Genomic DNA, 22,769 nt, shown 5'->3' on the forward strand with positions numbered 1-22,769 from the left:
TTAGCTTTTAAAATCGTGTTTCTTTCTGTCAAATGTGGATATTTGTAGTGTCGGGGTGAAAAGGGTAAGTTTTTGGTTTAGTTTTGTGTGGTGGTGTTGTTGGTGGCAAGGGTGTTAGACTTTTTAGAAGCTAAAATAAACCTGCAATGCCTTCTTAAGCTTTAAAATATGAGTAATTACTTTTGAATAGAGGGATGGTGTTTGGGTTTTATATTTCCTTTATTACTTTTAATTACAATATTTATCTTTTATCTTGTTGTTTTTGTTATTATTGGTATATATTCAAATTAGTTTTGTTTTATAGTATGTATGTAATGCAAAGTATATAAGTATGTGTATTAAAGTTATCTTTATTTGTTTAAAAAGTGGGGTTGTTTTTTGTTCTTTTTGTTTATTAAACAGATGTGTTGTTGTTTGTTTTTATTTTTTAAATAGGAGAAGAAGAAGCATAGTCTACTTTAGTTTTAATTATTGTATATTGCTTTTCGAAAAAATCCAAAAACACCAGAATGCCAACAATTTATGTTATCCTTTTGTTGCTATTGTTTTTTTGTTTTTAGGTTAGTGGGGGGGGGGCGTTGTAAAAGAATTTTGGACTTTGTTTTTTTTTTCAATATTTATATATTTGTATATAATATATAAATATTTATGTATATATTTTTTATTCTTAATATATAGATTTTATGTTTTTCAAGTATTTTTTAGACAAGTTTTTTTTTATAAAAAAAAATAAGAAACAAATAATATTCTAATTTAAAAAATCTTTCTGATTCTGCAAAAAGTCCAATTTCCAAAATGTTTTTCACTTTAGTTCAATTCCAAAATAAATCATTTACTTTTAGAGTCATAAATTTTTGTTTCAGTTAATTTCACTCGCTCTCCCTCTCTCTCTCTCTCTCGTTAGCTTGTTTTGTGGCTTTCCTCTTGTGGTTAAAACAAAATAAACTGTTGTTTCTGTTCTCTTATAATTTTTTTTGGTTTTTGGTATTACGCATAAAGTGTAGTTGTTGTTGGTTTTAAATATATATATTGTTGTTGTTGATTTAATAAATTTTCCTTATTCCGGCTTTTGTATTTTTTTTTTAATATTCTTTTCAGTTAATCGTTTTACATATATATATTGTATGTATGTAGATAGTTAAGATCTCTCGTTCTCTTTATTTATGTTGCATATAATTCTCTCTCTTGTTTCTCTTTTGTTGTTTGCTGGTTGGTTTGTTTTGTTTTTATTTTCTCATCGAAAAATAGTTAAAATTTTGTAGATTTTTACTTTGTTTGTTTTTTGTTTAACTTCTTCTGCTCTGCTTTATTTGTTATTCTTTCTTTCGTAGTTTTGTTGTGGTATATTCTTCTCTCGATAAAATAGATATTAAGCAGCGTTTAATTGTCTTCATCCTGCTCTCTGGCTTCTTTGAGTTTTTCTTCGCGTGGTTTGGCATTACCAAATATAGCAGCTGCCTGCTTTGTCTCCGCAAGACCATTGATGGGGGCATCTACGGTTCGAGGTTGCAATTGAAGTCGGGGTCTCTCGCTGTCATCTAAAAAGAAAAAAAAAACAGGAAAAGATTAAAAATCTTAAAATTTTTCCAAAATGTTTTCTGAAGGACTGGAGGACTGCTGAAAGGCAGGATGGAGATTAAAAATTTTAGTCTATGGAATATTCCCTAAAGGACTTGTTAACCACTGATTACGAATTGCCTAAGAATTTACGGAATTTCTTTTACTAACTAAATGTCCGAGCAAGACAAGACTAATGGCTATAGATTTTTTTATAAATAACCTGCGTCAAGGACTGAGTTTTCAGGTTTGAGGATTTATTTATATCTTTGAGAAATGCTATCCCTTCGATGGAAACGTCAATCTAGGAATTTTTTCTAAGAACTTTTTATACCCTCAGCCACATGGCTACAGAGGGTATATATCCAGCAATAGGTACGGCCAAAACGTGCCTCATCGAAATAACGATTTTAGTCCCTAAGGGAGTATCCGATTTGATCCAAACTTGGTACATCGTAATATTATTGTCAAACTTAGATCGAGTTCGGAGATGGGCAATATCGGTCCACTCTTTCTGGTACACCCCCCACAAAATGTCAACATTTTGAATGAAAATAATTTACCGCCCAGAAAGAGAAAGGATAATCCGGTTTTGCTCTAACTTTGCAAATCCTAATATTTGCATCAGTGCTAAGTCTGGTGCGAAAATGGGCAATATCGGCCAACTGCATCAAGTACCTCCCCCAAAGAGGATAAAATTTTGAATAATAACAACTCTTATAAAATGTGATGTAAGTGTCCGATTGTCTTTAAATTACACACATTACAATATTTTTATTAACCCAAGGTCTGGTGTGAATATGGAATATATCGGTGGACTCCTTCTGGTACCTTCCACACAAAGGTTCAAAATTTTGAATATCCATGTGGTTCATAAAACACGAAATTTACATCCGATTCCATTTAGACTTGGCACCTCTCAATATTTCCATCAACTCAAGCTCCGTTATAAAGATGTTAGAGATCGGACCATTCCCTCTGTTACCTCCCCCACAAAGGATCAAATTTTTGAATAACCAAAACGATCATTAAATCCGAAATAAGCATCCGGTTCTCTTTAAATTACACACATCACAATATTTTTATTAATTCAAGGTCTGGTGAGAAGATGTGATACATTGGTCCACTCCTTCTGGTACCTCCTCCATAAAGGGTGAACATTTTGAATATTCATCAAACGAAATTAACATCCGATTCCATTTAGACTTGGCACATCTCAATATTTCCATAAACACAAGATCTGTTATAAATATTGGATCTGTAGAGATTGGACTATTCCTTCTGATATAGTTATAGTTTTGAACAACCAAAACAATCATAAAATCCGAAATAAGCATCAGGTTCTCTTCATATTTCACATATCCTTTTATTTCTACTAGCACAAGATCTGATGTGAAGATGGGATATATTGGTCCACTCCTTCTGGTATCTCCTCCACAAATGGTCACAATTTTGAATATCATTGAAGCACAACGCAAAATTAACATCCGATTCCATTCAGACTTAGCACATCTCAATATTACCATCAACACAAGTTTTGCTAAAGGGAAGGTCGAGATCGAACTATTCCTTCTGGCACCTCCCTCACAAATGGTCAAAGTTTTGAATAACTACAACTATCTTAAAATACGAAATACGCATGCGGTTCTCTTCAAATTGCACAAATCACATTTTCTTATTAACCAAAAGTCTGGTGTGAAGATGGAATATATCGGTCCACCTCAAGCAAGCGCTTCACCGGAAATGGGCCAAAATACCGCAGAGTAACATTCGGGCAGCGTGTGACGGTTTCATTGGCCGTGTGAAGGCCAAAATTCGTGCCAAAGGTGACTAATGCAAACAAATCTATACTTGTTCTAAAATTTGATGCTATTTCCAACATTTTTTGCTTTAATTCAATAAAATTAAAAAAAAAATTAAAAATTATGGCCCTGTATGAGACGGTCCGCTGTATCTGTTACCTCTCGCATATTTCCACATTTTCCAAAAATTTGTACATATCTCATAAAAAGTATAGGAAGTAGTCGCACGCTGTAATATTTATATAAGTCTTAGGTCAGGTACAAATTGGTCAGTATTGGCCAACTGCTTCGAAACCTCCCCCATAAAGGGTCAAACGTTTGAATAATCATAACTTTAAGCCGGGGGTTATACATCTGTCGGCAAACCCGACTGATACCATTTCATTTGTTTTATATAAAAAACTATTCGTAATTTCTGTTTTATTCTTGATACAGAAAAAACAAATCTGACCTCATAACTGAGTACTTTTTTCCAGTATAGAAAACATTCAGAACTCCGGGATTTCTTTCTCTACAGAAAAAAATCAGACTTCAGATGTGGAGTTTTCTTCCTCTCAACAAAATGATTTAGACTTCAATTCTAAGGCTTTTTTCTGAGAAATTTTGGCCTCAATAAAAAATAAGACCTCAAATCTGAGAAAATTTTTCTCTACAGATAAATATTGGAACTCTGTTCTAAAGTTTTTTTTCTTCCTAAAATTGATTTGTTATAAAAAAAAAATCGAAATATTTATAAAAAAATTGTTTTCTTTTTTCTCAAACTTACCTATACTGCCCAGGGGTGCAGCAGCAGATGGGGGACGATCATTTTGATTGAAATGACCGCGTTCTCTATCGCCGCCACGATTCCTACTGAAATTATTGTAGCGATCACCATCTCGACTTTGGCCGCCAAAGCTGCCTTCACGATGATTGCGATCCTGGTTGCGATCATTATAACGATCGTCGTTATTGAAATTGCCATAACGGCCACGGGCTGCAGGACGATCTGTGTTCATTCAAAAAATAGTAAAAAAAATTAGAAAAAAATTCAATGGGAAAAAGACTAAAACTAAGTTGCACCAAATTTAAAAAAAAATAAAATTATTAAATTTCATTATTAAATGCTTAAAAAAATGTTTTTCAAAATCTTCTAATGCAACTTAGTTTTGTTTTGGTTGTGATTTGCATAAAAAGAGTTTTGTTACAAAGACAATTTTGTGTGGGAAATTTCATAGATGGGAGGATTACTACAGGCGGGTGTAATTTTGTTTAATTAATTTATTTTTTCTCTGCACTGGCCATGCATTCCAGTTGTAGCCTTTAAACCAAATTTCTGAGATGCAAGCAAAACGATAGTTAGGCAAATAATGTATGTTGTTGTGTTGAGTGTGTGTGTGTCTTGGCCAAAAATTGTTTTGGGAATATTGAAATAAAAATTAACACAAAAAAAAAATTAATAGAAGTGGGATGCTAAAAGTTTGTTAACTACTGGAAACAACAAAAGAAAACCAAAATAAGAGTTTAAATAGCTGTGCTGTTTTCTGAGAATTTGTTTTTTGGTAGTTGTTATATAAGACTGGCTTATATATTTACCGGAATATCCTCTATTCATACCACCGCCGCCTCCACGATTTCTATCATTGTGACCACCATGATTATCATTGTACGAACCTCTATTATCACGATCACCACCACGATCGTGGCCGCGATCGCCACCTCGATTACCTCCTCCACCACCGCCGCCGCGGGAAAAGTTTTGATGACGACCACCGCCGCCGCCACCACCACCACTGCCACCATCTTGCCTTGGTGGTCCACGTTTTTGGAAACCGCCGGGACTGTAATTGCACAAAAATATGTTAATAATTTTTTCATGTTCTATGTTAATTTAAGAATGCATATGCTACCGATCATTTCTCTTGCTCTCAGCAATATCAATTCGCAAGGGCTTGCCATTATCGTCAACATTGATCAGACCATCAAGACGTAAAACTTCTTCCAGTGTTTCCAAGTTTTCGAATTCCACATAACAGAAGCCTTTGAAAACATCTGTAACACGATCGTTAACCAAACGGACGCTCTTCACCTTGTAGCCTTGATATTGGAAAATTCTAACGACATCGCCTTGAACAAGACGTTGGGGTAAATTGCCCACGTATGCAGTATACGGGGGTTCGGTTGGTAGCTGTTTGTTACCATAATTTCTAAAAAGAGAGAAGGAAAAAAGGAGGGAAAATTATATTTTGTTTCAATAATAAAAAAAAATAAAAATTATTTTAAAGCAAAATTGACAAAACTAATCCTGGCTTATCCTGCACTTCTAGTTCTGGTTTTTTCCAAACGGAGAAACACCGATGTATTTCAAAATCAAGCGATTCCAGCCTCTTCATTGTAAAATGCGCTAAAAATGTATTATTTTCGGGTGTTCCCCATGCCATTTGAATACAAATCCAAAAACATTATTCCCCACATTAAATATGACAAACCGATATTTGGACACATTCCCCTTCTGATATTTGAAACGTAAACAAAAATAAATGCGAAACAAGAAAAAGTATCCACGTGCCGCTAAACCCCAAATACAAGATATTAAACAGCCAACCAGTAGAATTACCAACACATGCCCATTATCTTATCACGAGAAATACAAACGTTTCGGAATGACAATTGTATCTGGTTTTGTATTTTTTTACGGAATCGCCATTATATAATCCAGAAACAGGGACTTCCCATGAGTTTGAAGACCGACAGCATCAATCAAAATCAAAAAATATTGATTGGCACTCAATTGGAACAAAAGACACCAGCAACCGGAATAGTGGTCACACAGGAAAATGTGAATGAAATCACCAAAATAAGAGGCTTGGCTTTCTTTTTTCTGGGAGACGGCATGTGATTTTCCCAAATAAAACAAACGTCATTAGGAACTTATAATCGCTGTAGAAAATCGAGACCACAGACACAAAACAAAATATTCGTCATTCACACAAAATCATCATCAGCAGCAAACATAATGGCAAAAGTGCGGGCGGGCGGTCGCTTGCTCGGGCATGAATGAGTCTAGGAAAGAAACATAACAAATAAAGCCGAAAAAGCAACAAAAATAAAACTCACACCACACACACTCCAACAAACCAGCCGATATTTAATGATGATGATGGTGGTTTATGATGACGATAAAGAGTTTGCAGGGCGAATTTTTTTTTGGCAACGGCCAAGTAAACAGAGCTCATTGGCTGCTCTGTCGTAGATGGCAGAATTTAGTAGAACACATTTTTGTTGGTGTTTTTTTCTCCGCAATAATATTATCGTACTTTGACATTTTCCACCCTACAGAACCGCAAAAAACCCTTTACGGTGGACACACACAATGTATTCGCCGCCGGGACAGGCGAAAGCACACACACAAACAAAACTATTGCAGGCAAAATGAAGACAGCATCTTTCCAATCTAGCATTACACTTCCTTGTTGTTTTGGTCACAGTTCCCACCAAAAAATTCCATGAATAATACTTGGAAACACACTATGTTCCCATACAGGCATATTATTGAATTCGATTCATACACAACGTTCGTTGTTGGTTGCTTGGTCGGTCGGTCGGTCGGTTGGTTGGTCGCGGCTGGTTGTTTAAGAGGTTCCATATATCTTCTTCATACCGTGTATAGGGCGGCGAAAAATCTTTTTTACCCACTCTAGCACACACACTCGCACGCACACACTTATATACACCCAAACACACTACACACACCATTCGTTCGAGAGCAATTTTTTCCGTCCATCATTTATGCACTATTTTTACAAGTTCATGACAATTTTTCATACACCACATTGCACGAAGTTGGGCAATAACAAATTTCTACAATTTCCACTTAGCTTTTGTTATTAAAATGCACAAAAATTAACAAATATTTACCTAGGTTGATCAAAACCACCTCTTCTTTCAGCCATGTTTTATTTTTCTATGTCGGCTGTTAATCATTCACGCATTCGCGGCGAAATTCTTCCTCTTCCAATGAAAATGAGACAACATCTACCGGTTATCGGTTACAACGTGACGATGGGGAGAATAACAAAGCTTTGATAACTACATCCGCCCACAAGGCATGACATTCACTGTGGATTGATGGCCCGTCAATGTTTTGTCGATGGTAGCTAGTGGGGGATTTATATTTCGCCTGGCGTTTACAGAAGACAAATTTTCTGGCATATTTACAACTTAAGGGAAAATAATAGTTCCTTTTTAATTTAATAAAATACTTAATAAAATTTTGAACTCGATATTGTGAAAAATCCGTGATGTTGCATTAATCTTTCGTAAATTCCTCTTAAATTAGAATATTGTGAAAAAAGTGAACAAAAAAATATGTCGTATTTGTTATAATAGTACGTTTATATATATGAGGGTTAACCCACTGGATTTGGATTTAATTTCACTCTAACTTCACGGCAATGTTTAAAATTAAATCAACCTGCCATATCTTGTAATGATTGTATCACGATAGCAACAAGTTGTTTTGTTTTGATATTTTCACAATATTTTAAGATACAATCGCGAAAAATGAATTGGAATCACGAATCTTTCCCAATTTCGCGTTCTGACATAGTTTTTTTTTTATCCAATTCGATAAAAAGGCTGTAAATTCGAATTTAATTTCCAACAAATTTACCAGTTCTTTTAATTATTTTTCCATGTCATAAAGGAAAATACCAATATTATCGTAAAAAGATTTACATTCTTGTAGTTCTGGAACATACACTGGTTAGATTATTGTCGCCACTGTTGATCTTTTTTTAAATACTGTAAATCCTAAAAATTGTTGACATTCCCAACAAATGGAATCAAAATAAATTTAATATTGCTGACAAGCAAAGAAAAGGACAAACAAATCAACGAGCAATACCAGAATTTTAACATTTTCATTTATGGTTTGGTTTATGTTTGCTGTAATCGTCGGTACTCCTACGTCACAAGGATACAATAAGGAGGTAGAACCTTTAGTATATAGCCGCTTCCTGTTCTCATTTATTGTATAGGTTTCCTTATTTTTGAAATTAGTTAAATTGCGTGAAAGATGCATGAAATACCTGGATATCCTGTCAAAAATATGATCCAAACTGTTCAATCTTTCAATTTTGTGACAAAACTGGTTAATATACTTTAATACGATCCCGCAATGTACGTTTCTTAGAATCATTGAATTTAAAAATATTTTGTTTTTATTTTTTAAAACAATATAAAGTATATATTCTTAATTTCTGATATAGAGTATTTTATTTGACGCATACGCAATAGAACCAAGCTAGCGCAATCGACATTTAAGCAAAAAAATCCAATCAAGAGTGATGTTGTGTACTCTACTTCACAATTGAACATCAGGGTTGTATTTTTTAACCAATTGACCGGTGTAATTTTCCCTACAGTCGATTGTGCGCATTTATCGCCTTCCATCGATATATTTTGACATTTCTAACTCTCTCGACAAAAAATCGATCTAGGAATACCTATTATCCGCCCGTAAACGTTGGCACGTTTTTGCTATTTAAGTGAAAATTGCTGCAAATTTTAATTTTTAACAGCAATTTCATCAGTTTATTCCATAGAGTGCACGCAACAATTTAACGGTATTTTGCAAATATGGCTTTAACGTCACGTTTCTACAGTGAAAAATATCCCGAAGTGGAAGATGTTGTCATGGTCAATGTCCTCTCCATTGCCGAAATGGGTGCCTATGTGCATTTGCTGGAATACAACAACATTGAGGGCATGATTCTGCTCTCGGAATTGTCCCGCCGTCGTATTCGTTCCATAAACAAATTGATTCGTGTTGGCAAAACCGAGCCGGTCGTTGTCATACGTGTGGATAAAGAGAAAGGTTATATTGATCTGTCAAAACGCCGTGTGTCACCCGAAGATGTGGAGAAATGCACAGAACGTTTTGCCAAAGCCAAGGCGGTAGATCTATTATTGCGTCACGTTGCCAATTTATTGGGTTACGAGTCGAGTGACCAATTGGAGGAATTGTATCAAAAGACTGCCTGGCATTTTGAGAAGAAATACAATAGCAAATCGGCTGCCTATGATATCTTCAAACAGTCGGTTGAAGATCCCACGGTGTTCGATGAATGCGATTTGGATGAAAAGACAAAGGAGGTGTTGTTGAACAATGTCAAGCGTAAATTGGTATCGCCCACAGTTAAAATACGTTCAGATATTGAGTGTTCCTGTTACGGCTATGAGGGTATTGATGCTGTCAAGGCTTCACTTAATACCGGTTTGGAATTGAGCAATGAAGAATTGCCCATACGTATTAACTTGATTGCTCCTCCACTGTAAGTTTTTGGGGATATATGAGAGTTGGCATGAATTGATTTTGGTTTTTGTTTTGTTTTAGCTATGTTATGACCACTTCAACCACAAAGAAGGCCGAGGGCCTGAAAATCTTGGAACAGGCCATTGAAAACATCAGAGCCAAAATCTTGGAATATGGTGGCGAATTTAAGGTTGTTATGCCACCCAAATTGGTTACTGCCATCGATGAAGCTGAATTGGCTAGACGCTTGCAAAAGGCTGAGGCCGAAAATGCTGAGGTGGGTGGTGATGACGACGAAGAGGAGGAAGATGACCAGGAGGGCATGACATTCGATCCAGAAAATGAATCTATCAACAATAAGGGTGGCCGCAACTCAGCCAAGAGCAATGACGAAGACGAGGATGATGAAGAGGATGAAGAATAATAAGCCCCGCGCACTAGTTGAACAAGAAGATTTTCCTAAAACAAAACAATATTTATTATATTGATGAAAGGGCTTTTAATTTTTTTACTTCGTGTACAGTTTCCATAGATTCTTTTTTATATACCAGAACATCAAGAAAAAAAAACATGTTTTTTCCATTCTTGTGCAAATGTTTAACAAAACCAACAAACATTAAAAGGTTACATCCAACCCAAACAAAAAATCCGACTGTGTTATATTAAATTTGATCAATGGAATTCGAAATTTAAAACTTCGTTTTCCTGTCCAGTTGAAGATAGAAAGCCGCGGCTCGCTGACTCCAAAAATCATGGCAAAGATAAGAAATAGATCTCAACAGCAAAATGTCTTCTTTTAGACAACACTAGACCAAGTAAGAGTGTTATTATTGTTTATGGATGTCTTAAAGGTTAGTTATGAAATCTAGGAGATGTAGGTGTTTCTTTTAGTTCATCAAAGAACCCTTCGGTACTATATTTTAGTGGAAAACATCTTGCGGACATCCAGATGCGAAGGTCTACCTCCACCTGCAATACAAATTGGCAATTTTGTTGTTGTTCTTATACCCTCCACCATAGTATGGAGGGTATATTAAGTTTGTCATTCCGTTTGTAACACCTCGAAATATACATTTTAGACCCCACAAAGTATATATTCCTGATCAGCATAAAATTCTGTGTCGATTTAGCGATGTCCGTCCGTCTGTGGAAATCTCTCTAGCTTCCGAACGAAATTTAGTAGGTTGATAAAATTGTACTCAAATGTATATTGCTGGACTGTAGGACTTTTGTTATTGAGAATGGGCCATGTCGGTCCAAGTTTTGGTATAGCCGCCATATAACGGTATCTCCCGATATTCGGTATTTGGATGATTTTAGCGACATTATTAACCGGAATTGTTTCAAATTTGGTATTTGAAGTTCGTAATGGATACTATAGCCTATGACAGAAAATTGTCTGTGTAGGTCCACGTTTTCGTATAGCCCCCATATAATGGTACTTCCCTATTTTTCGGTATTTTGGTGATTTAAGCGACATTATTCACCGGAATTGTTTCAAAATTGGTATTTGAAGTTCGTAATGGATGCTGTAGCCTATGATAGAAAATTATACGTGCAGGTCCACGTCTCTGTATAGCCCCCATATAACGGTAACGCCCGATATTCGGTATTTTGATGATTTTAGCGACATTTTCACCGGAAATGTTTCAAATTTGGTATTTGAAGTTCCTGATGGATACTACAACCTATGACAGAAAATTGTCTGTGCAGGTCCATATAACGATACCTCTACATATTCGGTCTTTTGATGATTTTAACGACATTATTAATCGGAAATGTTCCAAATTTGATATTTGAAGTTCGTAATGGATACTCCAGCCTATGACAGAAAATTGTCTGTGCAGGTCCACGTCTTCGTATAGCCCCCATATAACTGTATATCTCCCAATATTCGGCTTTTTAATGATTTTTGCGACATTATTCACCGGAATTGTTTCCAATTTGTTATTTTATGTTCGTAATATATACCACAGCCTATGACAGAATATCTTCCGTGCAGGTCTACGCCTTCGTATAGCCCCTATATAACTAAACTTACAGCTTTTTATTTTTTTTTTTTTTTGTGAATAGTTCACGATTTATTTAAATTTCTCTCACATTGTAACCATTTCAAAACAGATTTCGTTTTTTACATATTGATTTTCGATTTCTTAATATTATTTAAAATTGCGTTTTCAAACTGTTATCCAAGCTAGTTTTTAACTTCGTTGACGAATTTTATTGTTTCATAATTATTTTTGAATGAGGGGGTTCACTTGGTCTTATTTATATATTTAGGCTATTTTGAAATGAGCTCTTAATCTATGTTAGTTGTTGTTGTTGATTCTTTTAACGAATTTTTTGGGGTTTCTAATTCGTTTACGTATTTTTTTCCTTTCTAATTTTGTTTTGTAGTTTAAAAATGTTAAGTATTTTTTTTTTTGAATTAGTATTATAACGAGAAATGCTTCAAGCCTGAGGTAGTTCGTAATTTTCTTTTTTTAAAAAAATGTTAGGCTTCTTCTCATGATGTTGTTGTGTGTGGCGTTCGTATAATGGTTATAATGAATTATTCCCTAAAACTATAATTTTTCGCATGTCTTTGAAAAAAAAAACATTAAAGGAGTCCGAGAAGTCTTCCATTAGGTTATCGAAAATTGAACTTGTAGAGGAATCAAAACTGAATATGAAAGACCTGGGGATCCTTGTTTAAAGGAGAAGTCCTCTATTGAAAATAGGAAACTTAGATTTTTATTGAATTCAAAAGTCATGGATGTTGGATAGTAAATGTTTGGAATACTCAGTGCCACGAGGTCATCTAAACCACAAAATTTCTCAGAATAAAAGCTCCACACCTCCTCTCTTTTTTTTAGAGAAATTCTACAGATCTTTTCTATTCGGATATCATTGTTGTGGAGTGCTTATTACGAAAGTGGGGGACTTGAAACACCAAATCGGATGAAACATATATATGGGAGCTATAGCTATATCTGAACCGATTTCCACCAAATTTTATTTCTATTTATTTCTAGCATGAAATCAGTCGGAATTGCCAAATTTCAGTCCATTTGGGCTGTTATAAGCCATTTGTGTACAGAAATATGACAAAATTTTAAACACCTATTTCTGAGTTGTAGTGGGAACTACACGATTTCCCCAAGTTTGATGTACTCTGAATTTGGTTGGCGCTACCAAAATGCAGGACATTTGGACTAATATTGGCCAATTGGTGCACAATATACCTGAAATCGTTTGAAGATATGCACATGGGGGATACATCCAAATCTGAACCAATCTTGATAAAATTTCGCAGAGCTACGTCTGAGCTGTATCTGCTGTCTGGTACCAAATATAATTCTTGTGGAGTTCATATTACGAAAGCGGGGGACTTGAAACACCTAATCGGATGAATCAATCTCCATCAATCAATAGAATTCGATCGGATGTGCCGAAATTCATCCTATTCGGACGAAAATTACACGTTTGGTGCACAATACTTATCAAATCGGACGACACTATATATGTGGGATCTATATCTAAATCTGAACCGATATTTACCAAAATTGCCAGATATACTTCTGGACTGAACTTGGCCCAGTATTCCAAAATTCATCCGATTCGGACCGATATTACGAATTTGGTGCACAATACTTTTGAAATCGGACGAAAATATACGTGGGATCTATATCTAAATTTGAGCCGATTCTCACCAAATTTAAACTACTAGCTTCTAGACAGATTTCGATTGGATGTGCGGAAATACATCCTATTAGGAAGAATATTACACGTTTGGTGCACAATAATTATAAAATCGGACGAAGATATGTATGGCATCTATATCTAAATCTGAACCGATATTTACCAAAATTGCCAAGTATACTTCTGGACTGAACTGGTGCACAATACTTATGAAATCGGACGACACTATATATGGGATACACATCTAAATTTGAACCGATTCTCACCACATTTTAAACTACTAGCTTCGATTGGATGTGCCGAAATACATCCTATTAGGACGAATATTACACATTTGATGCACAATACTTATTAAATCGGGCGACACTATAAGTGGGAGCTATATCTAAGTTTGAACCGATTTCCAACCATTTTGGGTTCTTGTTCTTGTGCCAAACAAATGATTTGTGGAAAATTTCATTTCAATTTTCGAAAATACGGGGATCCAAAAATCTACTCAAAATGTGATTCTATGAAGATAATCAAAAGGAACTATGAGTCGTATTTCGTATTCCTCTGCATGTTACCAACAGTCACACAAAGAAGTAATACCTTGATCTCAGTGTGACGAAGGGTATAAAAATCGGAAAATTTTTCTGGTCTCAAATCCACAATATTTTCCGATCTTTAAGAACATTTTTTTTTTTTTTTTTTTTTTTTTTTTGAAATTCAAAAATTGTATTATGCTTTTAAAAATTATTCCAAAATTAACATCACTTTCTTGTCTTCCAAAAAAACAAAAAAAAAAAAAATTAAAAAAAAATTTTTTGTTTTTTGTTTTCTTTTTTCTAAATTTTTAATTAATATCTTAAGTCTTCATTGAAAGTATACTTTGGGAAAAAATCTTACATAATTACATTATTTCTATAAATTTGGAAATCTCATTTTTTCATTTGAACTCCTGACCTACTATGCTTTGCTCTACATCTTATCTAAAAACTTCTCAAGTTGCAATTTAACCACCTTTGACTTAATGTATTCAACCATAGCCACAGTAAAAACTATTTGTTCCTCAAACCGATTAAGATTTTTGCTCATTTCCCCAACAATGTTTAAGAGTCTTTAATATTTATATGTCATGCATTAACATAAATGTTTTGTGTCTTTACTTTTTTGTTAAGAAAACATTTTCTTAATTATTTTTTTAATAACTTCATAATTATGCAATATTGTGTTTTACAAAATTATACTAAATTTTGTATTTAAGTTTCTTTTTTCTTATAATGTTTTTTTTTTTTGTTTATCAAATTCAAAGTTCTTCATTCATTGTTCATTTGTGTATGTATATATATATTTTTATACTTAAAATTTAATTTACTTAAAGTTATTTTCATTTTTTTATATAAAAAAATCGCCAAAAAAGGAGGTATTATTATTTTTTTCTTTTTATGATGGATAACGTTTTGTTTGTGTGATTTTTAATTGTTTTTTTTTTTAATTTTTGTGAATTTTCGTTTTTTACTTAAAACTTTAAAGATTTGGCTAAAAGCCCTGCCGTAGCCTGCAATTTATTGCCATTGGAGCGGCGTAGTTCCTCCAAAACTTCTTCACGGGTGAAGCCCATTTTAATGAGATCAGCAACATCGGCTTCATTGAAATTTTCACCATTAGATGAGTTTGATGTATTTGAATTGGCTGCCGACGTTGTTGTATTGGCCGTAGCCGTTGCTGTCGCCGTAGATGTTGTTGCTGCTGTTGCTGTTGCAGAGGCTGTGCAGGCTGAATTTTGAAAAAAGAAAATACAAACATAGACACACACACATCCACCATATATGTTTTATACACATTTTAAAGAATAATATATTTTTGTTTTGTATGGGTTTTGTTGTGTGCACTATTTTTCATTTACCTCCACCACTACCACTGGCTGCCTCTCGTTTACTCTGTTCAATGGCTTCTTTGATGGCCTGGGCTTCAGAGTCGTTGGCAGATTGTTCCAGAGCTTTGAGTTCTTCGTCAGCATTGCCCGAGAGGCGGGCACAATCGGGCAGTTCATTTTCGGCTAAGAAAGGAGTTTCGGTGCCGGTGGTACCAATACGCAAGACATCGCGTTGCAGGTCTATGTTGCACTAAATTAGAAGAAGATTTTTGTTATTAAAACTAAACTGTTTTATGAGCTTCATGGATATTTAAAATTTGATTTTTTTGTGAGGGAGGTACCAGAAGGAGTGGACCGATTTCTACCATCTTTATAACAGATCTTGTTTTTATGGAGATATTGAGATGTGGCAAGTCTGATTGGAATCGGATGTTAATTTCGCGAATTATGAGCCTCATGAATATTCAAAATGTTGGCCCTTTGTGGGGGAGGTACGTGATGGAGTGGACCAATCTCTACCATCTTTAAAACAGAGCTTGTGTTGATGGAAATATTGAGATGTGCCAAGTCTGAATGTGTGATTTATGTTTTATGGGCTTCATAGTTATTCAAAATATTGACCCTTTGTGGGGGAGGTACCAGAGGGAGTAGACCGATATATCCCATCTTCACACCAGACCTTGGGTTAATAAAAATATTGTGATGTGTGAAATTTGAAGAGAACCGGAAGCTTATTTCGGATTTTATGGCCGTTTTTGTTATTCAAAATTCTGACCCTTCGTGGGGGAGGTACCAGAAAGAATGGTCCGATCTCAACCATATTTATAACAGATATTTTGTTGATGGAAATATTGAGTTGCACCAAGTCTGAATGGAATCGAATGTTAATTTCCCGTTTTATGGGCTTCATCGATACTCAATGTTTTGACCCTTTGTTGGGGAGGTACCAGAAAGAGTTGACCGATATATCCCATCTTCACACCAGACCTTGGGTTAATAAAAATATTGTGATGTGTGTAATTTGAAGAGAGCCGAATGCTTATTTCGGATTTTATTATCGTTTTGGTTATTCAAAATTTTGACCCTTTGTGGGGGAGGTATCAGAAGGAATGGACCGATCTCTACCACTTTTATAAGAGATCTTGTGTTGATGGAAATATAGAGATGTGCCAAGTCTGAGTGGAATCGGATGTTAATTTCGCGACTTATGAGCTTCATAGATATTCCAAATTTTGACCCTTTGTGGGGGAGGTACCCGAAGGAGTAGATCGATATATTCCACCTTCGCATCAGACCTTAGGATAATAAAAATATTGTGATGTGTGTAGTCTGAAGACAATCGGACTCTTACATCACATTTTATGAGAGTTATAATTATTCAAAATTTTGACCCTTTGTGGGGTAGGTACTTCATGGAGTGCTCTGATATTGTCCATTTTCGCACCTATCTTAGCACTGATGCAAATATTAGGATTTGCAAAGTTGGAGCAAATTCGTATCATCCTTTCACGTTATTTGCAGTAAATTATTTTCATTCAAAATTTTGACATTTTGCGGGGGAGGTACCAGAAGGAGTGAACCGATATTGTCCATCTTCGGACTCGATTTAAGTTTGACAAACATATTACGATGTACCAAGTTTGGATCAAATCGGATACTCGTTAAAACACATTTTCACAAATCCAAGCGAAAATTCTTTAAATCCTACCTGATGTCTCTTGAGCATATCCAAGCCCAGCAACATGTCCATGGGCTGTTGTTCCAGCACCGAAAAACTCGAAGCCAAATAGTCCTTTTCAATCTGCAGCTGTACCATATGGATACGGCCAATGATTCGTTGAGTGCCAACACCTTTGGCAATCCCACTCCATCTATAAAATGTTGTAAAATATGAAAATAAATTAATTTTTACATTTTCAAAACCATTTGGAGCAAAGTTAATAGACAGCCTTACAGATCATGAAGTACTGAAAGGAAAGCTCATTATTAAAATGCAAAGATAGTTTTTTTTTTCATTTAATTTTCTTTTGTTTGTTTGAGAAAAAGTTCCTGAAACTCTCTATATTACCTGGTGTCAATCAAATGTGTGACATTGCAACGTTTAGCACAGGCTGAACTCATAATGGTGGTTTGGGCGCCAGAGTCGACAAAGGCCTTTACTGGGACACCATTTACTTTACAGTTAATGTAACTGGAGGCAAAAAAACGAAATACAAATTAGTTTCAAAATTATTTTTCTTTTTGAAAAATAGGTGAACTCACAGCATAATAACCGTTCCAAAGATTTCCGGATTAAATTCCAAGGCCGCTGCCATATTTTCTTGTATATTTTTCTGTTTGATTTCCTCTTCGATTAGACGCTGTGCTTCCGCATCAAATGGATCAGCATTTAGCATACGCAGACGTTGTGCATTGCGTTCCTTGCGTGCATCAATTTGTTCCTTTAAAATCGTTTTAAAGGTCTCCAAATTGCCCGACAACAAAGCATCGGCCAAACGAGGATTGTTTTGTTTCAGCAATGCCAATGATTCAGGATTTTCCAAGAACATTTGACGCACCGTGGCTGGGTCATCGTCATAGTTGACATTGAATTCATCTGAATCATTGTAATTGATTACGCCACTGGCCGAGGGTAAGGAACGGAATGCACCACCAGCAGCAAGACTCGATGCCGTAGATCCTGAACTACTAGTGCCTGGTATACTTATATTGCTAAAGTCCAAACTGCGTATAGCCGCCTCGTCTGGAAGATAAAGAGTGGGAGAGGAAAAGAGTTATTTTTGTTTAAACAATTTTTTTTTGTATTTGTTATGGGTTTCTAATGAAATTTGTTTATTTGCTAACATATTGATGTTTGGTGCATGTTTGTGCTCCCACATAGCCGAAAATACTTGAACTTGACATTGAACTCTATCGACTGATTCATTGGGCTCATGTACAAATTAGAGAATGTGCAGCCTTGAAGAAATAATGTGGGCACATTTTATCAAAAACAAGTAAAAAAGCTTTAAGTTCAAGCGACAGAACTTTGAATTGGAGGGTATTCAAAGTTCGGGAAAGAACTTGGCAATTAAAAAATAAATAAAATTCTTAAAAAATTCTCTTAAAATCTTATAAATACCGAATGTAGCCGTAATATTAGGGTCTATGCGACTACGTGGACCTGCATAGGCAACTTCTGTCATAAGCCATTACAATATTCAAATGCGAAACTTGAAAAAATCGGTGAATATCGGGAGGTGTCGTTATATGGAGGCTATACGAAGGCGTGGATCTGTACAGACAATTTTCTGTTATAGGCTGTAGTATCTATTAAGAACTTCAAATACCAAATTTGAAACATTTCCAGTGAATACTGTCGCTAAAATCATCAAAATACCGAATATCGGGATGTGCAGTTATATGGGGGCTATAAGAAGTCGTGGACCTGCACAGACAATTATCTGTCATAGGATATAGTATCCATTACGAAATTTGAAACAATTCCGGTGAATGATGTCGCTAAAAACATCAAAATACCGAATATCAGGAGGTACCGTTATATGAGGGCTATACGAAGACGTGGACCTGCACAGACAATTTTTTGTCATAGGCTGTAGTATCCATTACGAACTTTAAATACCAAATTTGAAACAATTCCGGTGAATTATGTCGCTCAAATCATCAAAATACCGAATATCGGGAGGTACGTGGACCTGCACAGACAATTTTCTGTCATAGGCTGTAGCATCCATTACGAACTTCAAATATCAAATTTGAAACAATTCCGATGAATAATGTCGCCAAAATCATCAAAATACCGAAAATAGGAAGGTACCATTATATGGGAGCTATACCAAAACGTGGATCTACATGGCCCATTTTCAATACCAAAACTCCTGCAGACATAATATACACTTGAGTAAAATTTGATCAAGCTACTTAATTTCGTTCGGAAGCTAGAGTGATTTCCCAAGACGACGGACGGATAGGCGAAACCTCTAAATCGACATAGAATTTTATGCTGATCAAGAATTTATATGTATATACTTTGTGGGGTCTAAAATGTATATTTCGAGGTGTTACAAGCGGAATGGAAGGCTTTATATACCCTCCATACTATGGTGAAGGGCATAATAATTAGGAAAGGACTAAGATTTGGAGAAGAGACTGTAGAAAAAAATAATAAATGATCAATAGTAGACCAATAAGAATCAATGCAATAAAGGTTCTCCAATCCAATCCATAACAAATTTATCAAAGGTCCTCTATCTTTGGATGGCCTCTCAAAGAAGAAAATTTTCATTGGCAAGCAGAGGACTGCGTGGAATTCTTGTAGGAAGTGCTTCTTGCATATGAGACCTGCGAAATGCCTCCGTGACTAGGCGTTATTCTAAACATCTTTTATGCATAGGAGACCTGTACAACATCTTAGAAAAACACAAAAAACCTTCAATCTAGAGAGGACGTGTGGAATGTCTTCCACACCAAATGGCCTTCTAGCCACAGTGGACTTGTCAAAGGTATTCTATCTATTGTCTATTTTTAATCTGGAGAAGGTCTGTGGAATGTCTTCTAGCCATAGAAAACCTCTAAATGTCCATCTGCCCAAAGTGGACGTCTCAAAGGTATTATATTTTTAGGCTAGATAACCTTTATGGGGTTCAATCCTGTACACTGTGTTTTCTTCATAGCAGACCTGTTAGTCTTCTATTCATAGAAGACCTGTAAAGTATCTCGGTCCAAGGAACACTTACAAAAAAATTATTTAAACATAGGCTATTATACCAGACCTTTCATCCACAATCCAGCGATTTTGGTCATTAAGCGTCTATTCTTAAAAATTCGGGATGCTTTCCCTGTTGATCCCCAAAAATATATACCAGATTTATGTGTCGGATGGTACTTGAAAAAAATCTTAAAAAATCAGCCACAACATTCCTTTTAATATACCCCGCAAGCAACTCTCGAATCCTTGTAGAAGTATGCTTTAAGATCCCAGATATTTGGAATATTCCTCCAAGCCCATTTCCTGTTGAATTACTTTGCAATACTCCAATATCTTTTCATACTTATTTCCAAATTTTATCTACTTCCATAACAGTTTTATCTCTCCCCGCTTTTTTTTCAGTAATTAATTAAGATTTTTGTTTTCAAAAGCCGCACAGACACACACACGCACACACCAAATATTTGCAAATTAGTGTCATTATACCACACGCATTCTCTCATAGATCATTGACCCACTTCTTCTTGTGGCCAAAAGACATATTGTTTTCTTCAAGAATTTAGCATCTTTTTCGAAAAGTATTGTAATTTGGACAGGCAAAAACGAGCACAATTAATGGACAATGACACATGCACAAAATGTGTAGCATGAAGTAAACACGCCATCACACACACGCGCACACAAACATCCAAAACGTAAATACGCATCAACTTTGGGTATTTTTGGAGGATTTGGTTGCGCCCACACTCATTACTTGCATTGCTCACTCGAATTTGTTGGCTGCATTTATGGATATTAACATACATACATAATTACATTAATGGGGTTATTTCACCATAGATGGTTGCTTACACTTACCCAAATCCATAGGTGTTGGCGGTGGACGAGTTGCTGGTTCTCGTCGCATTTCTCGTTTTTGCAATATAACACAATCGCCATCCTTGATGCCGAAATGTTTCAATGGCTGTTTGTTATCCATCAGAGGTTTGCCATTGAATATTACCAACATTTGGGCACCGGCTATGCCGGATTCAACCTCACAGAAAGCCTTAAAGTTTTCCAATTCCAAATCTTCACTGACATCGAGGAAAAAGACCTTATCGGTCGACGTGGTGGTAACCGTAATTTTCATATCGTATGGATAATCGTATGCTTGGAATTATAGTCAGCAGCAAATATCAAAATTAATGGACTTTAAGGTCAAGTCAATAAAAAAAATACAGCAACCACAAAACCGTTCGTTGTTTTATCTCCAAAAGCTAAGTCGCCGCAATTAAATTATTTCAATTTAGCACCTGATTTGTTTATATTCTTTGCAAAAAAACTCCGAAATTTTGCACTTTTCGTTCCAGTTTTGATTGCCGCAAACCCTATGAACACCAAGAGTTACTTGTATGCTATGTTCAACACGCACACCTGAAATGGCAGAATGGAAAAAAAGAAATTGGATAATTAAAAATCATGAATATTCAAAAGCAAGAAAGTCAGCCAATAACAAAACAAAGTGAAAACAAAAGCCGACAGATCGCAACACGCACAAACACAACGAAAAAGAAAGAATATTATTAATTATTTTGGAACAGAATTTATTATTTCTGCATTCTGCTGCCGACTGTTGTTGATACGGTACGGTAGGCTTGTTATTGTTGTTTTGATTTTGCTACTTTTTTCATTCATTGGTATGCGTGCGTGTGTTTTCTTTTAGTCGGCATTTTTATCTTGATATTTTATTTTTGAGCCTATTTTGTATTTTGAAGTAAGTTTTGTTGACTGCAATTCAATATATTTAACGAATCTTACCTTAATTTCAAGAGCAAATCAATAATTTGTGAAATATTTCCAAATCTTTATCGAAAATCGTCGTGTTTTTCAACAAACGAAGCCAAGTCCAACTTTTGAAACGTCTTTGTTATTGTTGTTTTTTAAACAACCAAGTTGCATGATTTTTTCGGCGGCGGTGGCATTTCGTCTGACTAATCACTGGGAAATGATAACACGGTTATTGTTAAATGACGCATTTTATAGAAACGAGTATTTTTTAAAGATTAATGGTGAGAAAATATATAAAACGCTTTTTTCGACTATCGTAAGTCAATATTTTGTTAAATAAACAATGAATACATGGGAAAATAATAAGTAAATAAATGAATAAAAAAATAAATAAAAATAAATTAAATTAACAAAAATAAAATAAATAATCAACATAAACTTTAATTGCAACTAAAGTAGCCATGAAATGGCTAGCCATGACTTCATGCTTCTTATGTACTTACATCTTTGGGGTTGTCGGTTATAAGTAGCTCTGCACTTTCTGTAATTGACCTATTAAAATATAAACTACATAGAAAATAGATTCCCATTTTTGAATAAACATTTTGAAAACTAGACATTGTCAAATATATAATTGTGAAATATTGTATGCACATGATTGCACTACGTTCTCTTCATAATTCCTCCGTATCATGATATTAACCTTTACGAATGTAATTTTTTGATGGTATGTTCGATTTTTGATATGTATCTGGATGCTTTTGTACTAAAAATCGTAATGTATATCGTTAGTAACTCTAAAAATTGTTAGCATTGAACAATGCAAAAGAGTAATCCTCTGTTATCAGTTATCTTACCTTTACCAATTGAAAATTCAAAGAATCAGAAAGCGAAGCTCATTGCTTAATAGTTTTGTTCACAAAATCGTATATCATTCGGATGAACACATCAATGTTTAGCCATTTATTGTCTGGTAACGTAAGCTTTACGTTACGTACCGTAATGGCCACAGAAATTTGTACAGAAATACAACCCTGTTCGCTGCAACAAATCTTAACGGCGTGAGACATCATTTTTCATCGACGCCGTAACTTTGCA

At 35.1% G+C, this 22,769-nt stretch overlaps 3 protein-coding genes across 7 annotated transcripts; 1 reads left to right on the forward strand and 2 right to left on the reverse strand.

Annotated features, from left to right (window-relative positions):
• Nucleotides 1–22: 22 nt before the first annotated feature.
• Nucleotides 23–7,415, reverse strand: LOC101892523 (eukaryotic translation initiation factor 4H). Of its 3 annotated transcripts, none has more exons than XM_059122423.1 (5): nt 7,257–7,415; nt 5,249–5,545; nt 5,067–5,179; nt 4,126–4,347; nt 23–1,538 (listed from the first exon to the last, which is right to left on the reverse strand). In XM_059122423.1, exons 1-5 carry the CDS (start codon nt 7,289–7,291, stop codon nt 1,381–1,383), a joined length of 825 nt encoding a protein of 274 aa, XP_058978406.1. In that variant the 5' UTR covers nt 7,292–7,415; the 3' UTR covers nt 23–1,380. The 3 variants fall into 3 exon arrangements, with proteins under 3 accessions (XP_058978406.1, XP_058978405.1, XP_058978404.1); XM_059122422.1 differs by having other exon boundaries at nt 5,013–5,179; XM_059122421.1 differs by having other exon boundaries at nt 4,935–5,179.
• Nucleotides 7,416–8,820: 1,405 nt separating this feature from the next.
• LOC101892355 (eukaryotic translation initiation factor 2 subunit 1) lies at nt 8,821–10,251 on the forward strand. The gene is made up of 2 exons (XM_005190087.4): nt 8,821–9,673; nt 9,736–10,251. Exons 1-2 carry the CDS (start codon nt 8,979–8,981, stop codon nt 10,076–10,078), a joined length of 1,038 nt encoding a protein of 345 aa, XP_005190144.1. The 5' UTR covers nt 8,821–8,978; the 3' UTR covers nt 10,079–10,251.
• A 3,972-nt stretch (nt 10,252–14,223) lies between these two features.
• Nucleotides 14,224–21,854, reverse strand: LOC101892069 (protein DDI1 homolog 2). 3 transcript variants are annotated; one of them, XM_005190085.4, is made up of 7 exons: nt 21,702–21,854; nt 20,760–21,317; nt 17,456–17,936; nt 17,262–17,384; nt 16,902–17,064; nt 15,224–15,443; nt 14,224–15,093 (listed from the first exon to the last, which is right to left on the reverse strand). In XM_005190085.4, exons 2-7 carry the CDS (start codon nt 21,031–21,033, stop codon nt 14,837–14,839), a joined length of 1,518 nt encoding a protein of 505 aa, XP_005190142.2. In that variant the 5' UTR covers nt 21,034–21,317; nt 21,702–21,854; the 3' UTR covers nt 14,224–14,836. The 3 variants fall into 3 exon arrangements, with proteins under 3 accessions (XP_005190142.2, XP_005190143.2, XP_058978407.1); XM_005190086.4 differs by lacking the exon at nt 21,702–21,854 and adding an exon at nt 21,440–21,537; XM_059122424.1 differs by having other exon boundaries at nt 14,987–15,443.
• Nucleotides 21,855–22,769: the final 915 nt, after the last annotated feature.

This window comes from Musca domestica, unplaced genomic scaffold (assembly GCF_030504385.1).
Source record: "Musca domestica strain aabys unplaced genomic scaffold, Musca_domestica.polishedcontigs.V.1.1 20, whole genome shotgun sequence".
Classification (NCBI taxonomy): domain Eukaryota; kingdom Metazoa; phylum Arthropoda; class Insecta; order Diptera; family Muscidae; genus Musca; species Musca domestica.

Bases quoted from the DNA above. Each gene is read 5' to 3' on its own strand.
- LOC101892355 (XM_005190087.4), top strand. From the start codon at position 8,979: ATGGCTTTAACGTCACGTTTCTACAGTGAAAAATATCCCGAAGTGGAA. The intron at 9,674-9,735 runs GTAAGTTTTTGG...GTTTTGTTTTAG, and splicing joins AACTTGATTGCTCCTCCACT to CTATGTTATGACCACTTCAA.
- LOC101892069 (XM_005190085.4), bottom strand. From the start codon at position 21,033: ATGAAAATTACGGTTACCACCACGTCGACCGATAAGGTCTTTTTCCTC. The intron at 17,937-20,759 runs GTAAGTGTAAGC...TTTATCTTCCAG, and splicing joins GCCAACACCTATGGATTTGG to ACGAGGCGGCTATACGCAGT. The intron at 15,444-16,901 runs GTAGGATTTAAA...CTTCTAATTTAG, and splicing joins ATATGCTCAAGAGACATCAG to TGCAACATAGACCTGCAACG.
- LOC101892523 (XM_059122421.1), bottom strand. From the start codon at position 7,291: ATGGCTGAAAGAAGAGGTGGTTTTGATCAACCTAG. The intron at 5,546-7,256 runs GTAAATATTTGT...CTCTCTTTTTAG, and splicing joins GGTGGTTTTGATCAACCTAG to AAATTATGGTAACAAACAGC. The intron at 4,348-4,934 runs GTAAATATATAA...GAATGAACACAG, and splicing joins TATGAATAGAGGATATTCCG to ATCGTCCTGCAGCCCGTGGC.